General features: G+C 42.4%; 1 protein-coding gene across 5 annotated transcripts in view; it reads left to right on the top strand.

The window, feature by feature from the left end:
• Positions 1 to 27: 27 nt before the first annotated feature.
• NEK10 (NIMA related kinase 10) overlaps positions 28 to 10,633 on the top strand; it is a 107,812-nt gene continuing 97,206 nt past the window's right edge. For 2 of the 5 annotated variants that reach the window (XM_083467857.1, XM_083467855.1), the window contains exons 1-5: positions 28 to 378; positions 1,902 to 2,002; positions 2,332 to 2,392; positions 3,513 to 3,646; positions 5,498 to 5,596. In XM_083467857.1, coding sequence (XP_083323983.1) covers positions 1,941 to 2,002; positions 2,332 to 2,392; positions 3,513 to 3,646; positions 5,498 to 5,596 — 356 coding nt within the window. In that variant the 5' untranslated portion in view covers positions 28 to 378; positions 1,902 to 1,940. The other 3 variants (XM_083467854.1, XM_083467856.1, XM_083467858.1) reach the window with 3 other exon arrangements.

Raw genomic sequence — 10,633 nt, 5'->3', positions numbered from 1 at the left:
CAAACAACATCGCAAGCGACGTGGCGCTAGCCTACTATTCCCACTCCACCTTTTGGGTGAATACGGTAATCTTTCCCCTTCTGCCCGCTTCTGGGTACTTGCAGAAGGAGGGCCGCCATTAGCCAATCAGAAAAAGGCTCCTGCAAGGCCGCTCGGTGACGTCACCGCGCTAAGCCGCGCCTACTGAGAATTTAGCGCGAGAGTCGTTTTTTTCCATTACGGCGAGCGGGGCTGGGAGCCCCGAGCGGCTTCTCCCGTTCCTATGGCAACAGCAGCAGCGGCGTTACCCGTCTCCCCTGGAGCGCCGCCGCCTTCGCAGCGGCTCGCCATTGGTCAAAGGAATCGATCGTTTAGAAGGAGGCGCGCTTTCATTGGCTGGTACGTTTGTCAGTTGGCTCGCTCAGCGGGGCGGGGGGGGGTTTGGACTTTTTTAGCTTATAGTAATAAGAATAAGAATAATCCTAAAAAATAATAACGGAGAGGTGCGGTGGATCTGCAAACTGGGGAGGGGCAGAGAGATCGGGAATCCAAGGCGCCGCCCCTCCCTGTGCGAAGTGAGTAGAGCGAGGAAGGGGATGCTTGGGAGGAACGAAGGAAGCAGCGTTTTGTGGAGTTTCCCATCCCATAATTTATGATTGGATGGGAATTCCCAGCGGACCCCAGGGAGCAGGCCGGGGAGAGCCACTAGGATCTCTTTTCGGTGTCAGATTTAGCTTTGGAACATATGCAGTGCGTGGTTTGTTCTCTCTCAGATTTAGCTTTGGAACACTATCATCATCATCATTATAATTATAATAAAAGGTACTGGTACACATCATGAAGTTGTTACAGTAAGTGTCACACTTCTAACATTTTTTTTTGAGGGTGTGTGTGTGCCAGTACTGTGTACTTTTGAGTACCCCCAGAAAAAAGCACTTCTTTTTAAATTTGCACACCATAGTATCTTATATATGTCAGTACATTTATGAAGGCTTTTGAGGAACAGGTGTCAGCACTTCCTTAATTATTATTTTTTTAAGAGAACTTTTTATCATTTTGGAATGTGCAAACCAATATGGAAACCAGTCATCAATAATAGGTGGTTGCTAGCAGGCCACTCATCTTTTTAGTTCCTGCTCCCCCACCCCCCAGCCATCGAAATGGGAATCCAGAGAAATTAGACTTTGTGCATATTTTGACCATGATCTCTGAAAGCTCCATTCCACTCAGCTTTGCTTTTAAGTTCTTGAACAACAGTTCCCCTTTCCCCTTGACGTGCACATGACAAACCATATTTGAAAGTGAGAAGTATCTCAAAAGCGATTCGAGATATGGCATGTAGATTTGTGGTTAAAAACAATGAAGGTGAAGAATCCCACTTCGTAAGCAGGAGCTTTTAAGAGAAGCTAAAACAGCTCTTTCATACCTTCCAAGTGTCCCTATTTTCCAGGGACAGTCCCAGATTTACAGAAGCCATCCTGGTTTCTGATTTGATCCTGGAATGTCCTGCTTTTCCTTAGGACGTCCCTATTTTCATTAGAGAAATGTTGGAGGTTATGGAGTTATGCAACCCCCGAGCCATAGAAGTCATCTGAAGGCAGCCCTGAATAGTTCAATCTTTAATTATGATTTTAATCTTTTGTTATGATTTTATATATGTTGGAAGCTGCTCAGAGTGGTGGGGGCAACCCAGGCAGATGGGTGGGGTATTAATAATATTAATGGAATAGGATGTTCCTATTTTCATTGGAGAAATGTTGAAGGGTATGCTCTTTTGATTTATTTAATCCCTGGACCTATTATGTATTCTTTGTTTTCTTTCCTGTAGACATCTCTTTCTCCAGTTACTCAGGTCATCTACTGGTATTGTCCTTCACTTGTCAAGTGAAAAAACAACATTTTTACATTTGTTTTCTCTTCAGAGGCATGATGTGTTAATCCTGATGCCTTGATGTTATACAATGCCTGATCAACACAAGAAGGTGAAGACCACAGACAAGGCAACTGATACCAAACTTCAAGGGTACTGTGCTTTTCGCTAAATGTCAGCAGTGACTCTCTGGAATCTGCACCAGCTGCCAGACAGAATAGTTTAATCTGAATCGCTCTGTGTACATGGTGACTGTTACTCTGGTCACCAAGACCTTTTCACTTTGACAGAAACAATTGGCGGTTAAGAAGACTACACAAATTGTGGGTGTGTAGAGCAGACCGCTGAGGCAATATTGTGGAATGCTTGATACAATGCCATAGAAATATAAACTTCAATATTATTTCATTTAGATTACTTACTGATGAAATAAGGTAGTGTAATGTGTTGCTAATAAGCATATAATTTATGTTTTCTCCTAGGGATTACTCAGACCTTAAAAGGCTTCTGGCACTGCTAAATGTCCAGTCAAGCAAACAACAGGTATTTTTCATTAGCCATTTTGTAACGGCAGGCTGTAATTATTAATTTATTCATTATTATTGAAATTAATTTGATTTTGGAAATACTCAAAATTAATATTCAGATATTCAAAATTAATTTTTGAACAGTAGCTTTCAAGCTCTGCCTAAATATGAGGGTGGGAGGATCCTTTTTAGGGATGGATGGAGTTGAAAAGAAGGAACCCATTGCATATGGGTTTTCTTTTGTTTCTTCCCAGGGAATTCTGGGAATTGTAGCTCAGAGAGCAATAGGGGTTCCTAATACCTCTCAGCACCTTTAACGAACTACATTTCCCAGGATTCTGGGGGCAGGATACTGTTTTAAATGTATAGTGTAGATGGGATTTGTGAGTTGAGGTAGGTCATGCCAACAGTAAAAGTATTTCTTTAAGAAACTGCCTGTGCCCTTTAAATAAGTCTTTTTTCTCTGGTACCCTATTATGGAGAGCTGCCATCAACAACTCCTCTCAGCCCTCACCATTGGCCGTGCTTTCTGGGGTTGAGGGGAGATGGAGTCTAGTAACATCTAGAGGGCCACAGCTTCTTCATCCCTTCTGTATACATAAACAACTTATTCTCAGGAGGCAGTGCTCTCATTCCCTGCTCTTAATAAGCTCACTTTGTTCTCTGTCTACTTCTGCAGAGCAGGTGCTTTCTATTCCAGGAAGGCTATTTGAGGAGAGATCTCTCCTCGGTTTTTGGTCCAGGTTTTTTAAATTTCCCTGAAAAGTATAGATGCAAGCTTCCTGCTTCTTAGAGAGCATTCAGCAAGGCTAAGGAGCCATTGCTGCTCAGAACTTTCTGCATCATGTGACCCAACTGCCATTTTGAGAATGCTTGCTATGTTTTCATTCCTTTCCCCCTTGCATACTCCAGCTGCATCTTTTCAAGATCTGTGTGCAGTTATGGAGAAGAGACAGCCTAGAGTGCTTTGAAATCTGCTGTATATATTGGATTATTATTTTTAAAAATTATCTCCTTGTTGTCTGAATTCAAAGGTTAAATTGCCCGAGGTCCCAGTGACAATCACGTATTTTCCTCTGACCCAGCTAAACACTTTATATCATTTGTCTTATAGTAAATCTCCTTTGCATTTGCAGCTGCCAGCCCTTAACTTTGAAAGTTCTAATAATAGCATGACCAAGTCTGAGCAATACTCCAGCAACCCTTGTGGAGAGAGATGTAGAGGTCAATGGCAAGAATCGACTGAAGCTGTTGAACTCGAACACTTTAGGTACCGTGCAGAAAAGAAAATGAATGTTTATTGTATTTATCTGGATCCAATTCAAATCCTTTTATGCTATATATATATAATCTTTACTATTGAGTGTGCTCTAGTGTCACTGAAATTCTACTCAATATTGATCCAGAGCAGATTCCAATGTATAGTTAGCAGAGTAAAAACTTAAACACGTTACAGGATTCCCAGAAAATAGACCAGAAGCGATTATATTTCATCCAGCAGAGCTTTACTGCCACTGAAGGCAAATGAGCATAATGGTCACAAATCCAATTCATTTAGGATCGGCACTGTCCATAAGAAATCCAGTTGCAGCAGACTTAACTTCAACTTACAATAACTTATAACAAGACTGAACCTTAGCACTAAGCATACAGAACACAACACCAGACGGGAAAGAAAGAGAAAGTGAAACCCAGGCTCCATCTGGCCTTACTTTTATAGTCAGCATAACCTTGACAGAAAGAGGTAAGAGAACCAGTTCAAACCAGCTGTACTTAGCTTCTCTGAAGGTATAACCCAAATATCATTGGTTTCTTTCACACAGAGAAGCTTCCAGAAGCTTCTTGAATTAAGTAGAATAGGAAAGATCTCTACACATCAGATCAATACTTTTTGCACTAAGAAATGCAAACTGACATCTAGAACCTCATGGGATAATAGTAAATAAATTCAATCATAAGTGACTTTAAGACATACTGTATTATTGACATCTGACAGGGCTGTCTTAACTGTGGCTCAGATGTAAGTCCTATTGAATTGGATAGGGTTATTCCCAGGTATTGGGGGATAAGGTGGCAGCCTTCGTTGTTGCCTTGCATACAGGAGGCAATTTAGGATTTTTGCGGTCATCCTGAACTTCTGCTTTGCATGTAACACTGTAGATAGGAGTTTCAGAAGCCTCTTCTGATGGGCAGTCCATCCAGGAACCCAGGCCCTACCAGCACAGTGCTAGTATGCCATCCGGGAAAGATGTCCTTTCAGGTTTGTCTCTTCAAGATGAACTTCGCTGAACCTTGCACGCTCCCCTCCTAGGATAATTGACACCCGGCATGAATGGAATGAGTTCTTGTGGACCACTTTGCCATACTTATATGAAAGAGCAGCATACAAGTTAAGATAATAAATTAAGTCAGCAGTGGCAGTTGTAACATTCAGGGGAGAGGTAGGGACTGTTAGAATTCCTGCTCCATGATTGCAGTCATGAGATTGTTGTCTTTCACATGACGGTATATGTTTTAACTCCACAGAGTTGGAAGTGACGGAGACAGGATGTTTGTGTTACTGTGTTCCGTGAAGTGGGACTATTGTCCTTCATTTTTTCTCGTTGCTGTCTGATGCTAGAGAGAGAGGGAGCCATGGTGCAGTGCTCTGTGTGTATTTCTATGTAAATAAAGTAGGTTAGCCAAAATGCTGAGTTGCTGAGGTCTGTTACGCAAACTGCGAAGACTCTGCGGATCCCTAAGTGTCCTGATGTCTGTTGGCATCGGTCACTGTGATGTTTGGGCAGAATAAAGCTTTTGAAGCTCCCGAACGATCGACTAGGAGGGAACATGCCAGTCGGGCATGTGTCTCTGCCAGGGTCCTACTCGAGTGTAGGACAAGCTCCTGACAGGGACTTGCCCTATTATTTTCCCTGGGGGCTAACCAGTGAGTCCAAGCAGGAGCAGGAATCCAGTTTGGAGTACATGGATTGTAACCTAATAATCTTTGTTGTCATTTTCATTAAGTCACTGTAGTAAAAAATGCATTTCCTGCACAGACAACCATCTCTTAGCATCCCATCACTGTGAGCAAAAGCATTTGTGCCTTGTGCAATGCCCATTTGCCTTTTTCTCCCCTTAGTATGAATTACAAGAATGAGAGGAAATTTAGTCAACATCCACAGCACAAGCTGTTTCAAGATATCTTCACAGCTTTGGTAAAGAACCGGCTGATTTGCAGGTAAGAAAGATCAACTATGTCTTTACCTTTGGAATAAGTATCAAAGCACCCAGCGCCTCTTTGTGTGGTTGAGTTTTCCTTTGGAACAGGGACTGCCACTCTCTCAAAGTATTAGACTTCCCCGGTGGTAGTTGACCTTAACACTGGAAGTTTATTGACTTTCATTAAAAGAAATAGCATTAGTTTGGGGTGTTCCAGTGAAAAGGTGGCATCTTGAAATTCTACAATCGGTCTAAAATTGGGAGGAAAAAGGTGGGCTAGATATGCAGTTCTGCTACCTTTCTAAGTTGTAGCCTTTTGAAATACTTCTAACATGGCTTCCACTAAAATCTGAACGCCAAGAACTGTAAGATCGCCAGCACGGTTCTAACCTTGTCTATTCAGCAGTAAGTCCCACTGAATTCATTTACTCACAGGCAGATGGGTATATAGTTGCTGCCTAGGGCTGCTCTCCTAACCTTGTTTACTTGAAAAAAAGTCCATGGAATCCAGTGGGACTTAATTCTGAATGGACATGGTTAGGATTTCACTGTAAGTTGTTACTGTTTGTAGGTAGTTAACAGCAGGACTTCATTTTTACAGTAACGGAGAGTGGATATTTTCATACCAGTGCATTTCATTGTTTGACTGCAACCGTGTGGCAAACTGCAAAATATTTTAATAATCAGATATTTGTTTTCTGAAAGAGGACAGTATAGTTAACAATAAAATTTATTTACCAGCTGCTTATTCAGTGCAGGGAAACTGTAACACATGACAGTTATTTTATGACATCTTCTGTTATTTTCTTATGTCACATTGCATATTTTATTGATATCCCTGTATCATTTTGAGGGTGGTATCTTGAGCATGGTTGCCCAAGAGGACATGGATGATGTTGACCAAGCTGCTGTATTAATAGCTCTGTGATGCCAGTAACATAAAAAGATTTGCAAGGAAACTACTTGTCCTGTTTAATAATATGTAGCTGTTGTTGCTTAGAACTCTCGGCACTATACCCAGATCAGTGTCTATGGTACAAGAAAGGGCAGGTGGTCTTATGTGAAGATACATCAGTAGGGTTGTCACATTCCCAAAAGTGAAAATCTGGACAAAGTTGTTCATCTTTTTTGGGGGGAGGGGGAGGAGAAATTGTTGAGCTTTTTGGGAACATCTCCCCCCAAAATACCGTATTTTTTGCTCTATAACACTCACTTTTTCCCTCCTAAAAAGTAAGGGGAAATGTGTGTGCGTCTTATGGAGCGAATGCAGGCTGCGCAGCTATCCCAGAAGCCAGAACAGCAAGAGGGATCGCTGTTTTCGCTACGCAGTGATCCCTCTTGCTGTTCTGGCTTCTGAGATTCAGAATATTTTTTTTCTTGTTTTCCTCCTACAAAAACTAGGTGCGTCTTATGGTCTGGTGTGTCTTATAGAGCGAAAAATAGGATACGTTTTTGGGCTGTTTGGGGAATTTAAAAGCATTTTTAGGATTGCCCTACTTTGCTATGCGTCCGGGTTTTCCTGGATATTTTGCCACTTCAGCAAAATCCATTTGGGGAGCCTGATTCCCAGATGTGTCCAGGAAAACTCCCTACACAACAGTAGCTGAACTCTTGCCTGATTCTCCTGGTCTCCTTCACCTGATTTGTATATGCATATTAACTGGATCCAGAGAACAGTCTTGGCCTGTCTCTCCTTCACCCTGCCTGCCTGCCTGCATTGCCCTGGTTTTGAAGTTGGAGTAATGTTTTTATTTTATGTATTCATTTAAATAGTTCTAAACCATGCTTCCATAGAAAAATAGAACAAGGTGGTGTGCAACGCAAAAACCTAACAGCACAACCATGAGCTCGGTAAAAATATCAACAGCATATCAGCCAAAAATATAAAGCTTGCAGAAGATTGCCTGAACAGTGCAGTTTGTCAAAGAGGTCTAAAAGAAAGCAGGGATGACTCCCCCTGGACTTCTATTGGCAATGAGTTCATCATGGCCTTCTACGTGAAAGGCTTAGACCCTCCTGAAGACCAGCTGACTCTCAGCAGCAGTGGGGACCACCAAGGATGCTTCATCAGTAGAACTTAGTGATCAAGGTGGGGCATCAGGAAAGGTCCTTAAGATACTGTTTAGAACTTTGTGAATTAACAGCAGAACTTTGAATCTGGCTGGGTAGCATGTGGATAGCCATATGCTCACCCTGCTATTGATTATTCTGGAGGAAATATTTTGCTCCATGGGCCCACCCATTAAGGTTCTTTCAATATTCCTCCAGGTGACCTGGCATTTCTTGTTTCCTTTTCCTTTTCCTGCCACCAGATTGAGGAAAAGTAAACATCTGTGTATGCTCCATTTAAAATATATTTGAGGAAAATGCAAGCACTTTGTTTTTGAAACTGAAACGGGCCCCAGAGACAAATCTTTGAACTTCTGCTCCAGAGACATCTTCAGAGATTTCCTTTTTTTTTTAACTCAACTGAACTTACGCATCAAAAACGCTGTCTTGTGAAAGCCAATGCGTTCTGCTTCAAAGAAATGCCCTTGAAATTTAAGGTGTGAAGAACTTTTATCACTAACTACAGTATACGAAACAACTCATGCTTCCCTAGTGTGTGACTAGCCCCGTGTCAGTCTGAGATACACAGTATTTTTCCTACAGATTCATACTGCACAGGTTACAGAAATGATGTAGCTTTAATTTTTTTAAAAAAATCTTGAATTGAATACAAATGCATTAAACCTTACATTTATACTTCCTTAAGACTGATTTCATTGGTTTGCCTGTAACTCCGAGTAAACCCATTGAAATCAATAACTTAGGTGCATTGATTTCAAGGGGCCTTTTTTGAGAATGGCTTAGCTGGATACAACTATCTTATACAACGTCAGGATTCAAATAATTGTGAAAGCAGTTCTGCGAACGAAAGGGGCTTTAAGCTTCATTAAATGGCAACTTTTCCCTGTGGGACCACAAAGCTTATTAAACCTGGATGGTGTTCAGAAGCAATCTGTGGTGTGGCATTTTGAGGGAGTGGCAGGAAGGGGGAATCAGGCTGAAGGGGAAAGCCCCAGTTCTGCTGTGCTTGCATGAAGTATTTACATGAGTCTCATCAGCTCTTTGAATGCTGCCTGTTGAATTTGAATTAAAGGACACTTTTTTATGTAAATAAGTAACCCTGGGTGAGGCGTTGTTATGTACTAAGCTTGGATCCTAAAACAACAGGCAGGTAGGATCCTAGAATGCAACAACCTGATTGGCCTGCAGCAGCTGCCCAATCAGGCTCCAGGAGCGAAACGTAATCAACCAATCAGATGGTACTCATTGTGTAAATAATGTACATAAAGCCTGAGGGTAGGGGGGTAGGAATTCAATCACTGTTCCTATGAGTTGAAATAGCATGAAATTACTACTCGATTCTGAGTATATTTTAGGCGTGAGGGTTTTTTATTTTTTTAAAGGTCTGCCATTACAAACATGACACAGTAGGTCAGGGCTGGGGAGCTTTTTTTAAAGCCAAGGGCCGCATTTATTTTGGAGCCACCTGTTGAGGGCCACATGGCAGTGGTGGTAACACCAGAGGCAAAAGTGGACAGAGCAATTAATGCAAATTTTACCTTTGTCAGTACGCTGGTTTCTCTGTCTTTCTACACCCCCCCCCCCAAACTCAGGGAAGCAAGAGGCATTACCGAAGTTCATTCCACCCAGTCAAAACACTCAGGTAGTTTTCAAAGCAGGGCCAAGACTGAGTATGGCTGGGGAAAGGGCCTGGTGAGATGTCAGAGGGCCTGATAGAGAGACTTGGAGGGCCACATTTGGCCTTCAGGCCTGAGGTCTCACACTGCTTCTATCAGCGGCGAAACTAGGCTTAATAACCAGGGCAGAGACCCAGTTTGGCACACACTCCGTATGTGCATTTGTGTTCAGGCTGGGAGCCTCAATGGTGCCCCTCTGGAGGCTTCACCCGGGGCAGAAAACTTGGCTAGCCGCTGCCCCCTCCTGTATCTTTGGCACAGCTTCAGTAAGTCATGTACCATATTTGGTATTCTGGGTCTGATCCTGAACATCATATCACAATAAGAGCCCTGCTGGATCAGAAGGTCTGTCTAGTTTAGAATCCTGTCTCCTATAGTGGGAAGCATGTTAGGAAAGCAGTAGTTTTGCAGCACTGAAGCCTACGGGCAACTGGCGTTCAGAGGTAAACTGGCCATTTAGCTGTTATGGCTAGTGGCTGCAAACCAGACCAGTCTTCCATGTGATCTAATCTGTTTTTCAAGTTATCTAAGTGTGTGTGTTGGGGAGCGGGGGCAGCAAAACCCTAGCAAGTGCCTGCAAATTGCATAAGTAATTGTGCAAGGAAGTCCTCTTTGGTCTGCCCTGAATTTGTTGCCAATCACTTTTGCTGGTGATTTTGAGTTATGTGAGAAAAACACCCTGTTTCCGTCACAGCTTGTGTAACTTTATGAGACTCCATCACAGCCTCCCTCCAAAGTTAGCTCCCCAGAACATTTCAACATTTTATCTCAAGGAGGAAGGGCGCCCCAGGTCCTCAACCATTTTTGTTCATCTCTTTCTGGATGTTTTCCATTTGTACAGTTTTCCTTGGAGATGGAGTACAATTTCCTCTGGAGATGCAGTAGCCCAGTCTGTACATGGGAGTTGTAGTTCAGCAACCTATCTGTCCAAGCAAGCATGGCCAGTGGCCAGGAATGATGGGCGTTGTGATTCAATAAACACACGAGACATAACCGGTTGGCTGTGTTCGTAGATAAATAAGGTATACTACTCATAGTATCAAATTACAAATTTCAACGGAAGTAACTCAAAAAATCCACATGAAAGGTTGTTACAGTTCCACAAAATCCTTACACAGAGTCTAGACAAGGATTTTTGGAATATTGGTCTTGTTTCGCCGTCCTGGGCTTCATCGGTACTTAAAGCTCATATGTGATATTACAGGACAGTGGATCTTGTGGCATAATAGCAGCTACTATTAAGCATTTTGTGGAACTGTAACAACCTTTCATGTGGATTTTTTGGAATTTACGAACAGACAGATGGAATA

This window comes from Podarcis liolepis (assembly GCF_965112155.1).
Source record: "Podarcis liolepis genome assembly, chromosome: 12".
Lineage (NCBI taxonomy): Eukaryota > Metazoa > Chordata > Lepidosauria > Squamata > Lacertidae > Podarcis > Podarcis liolepis.
Note: the sequence above shows the minus strand (reverse complement) of the source record. Positions and strands in the feature narration are given on the sequence as shown.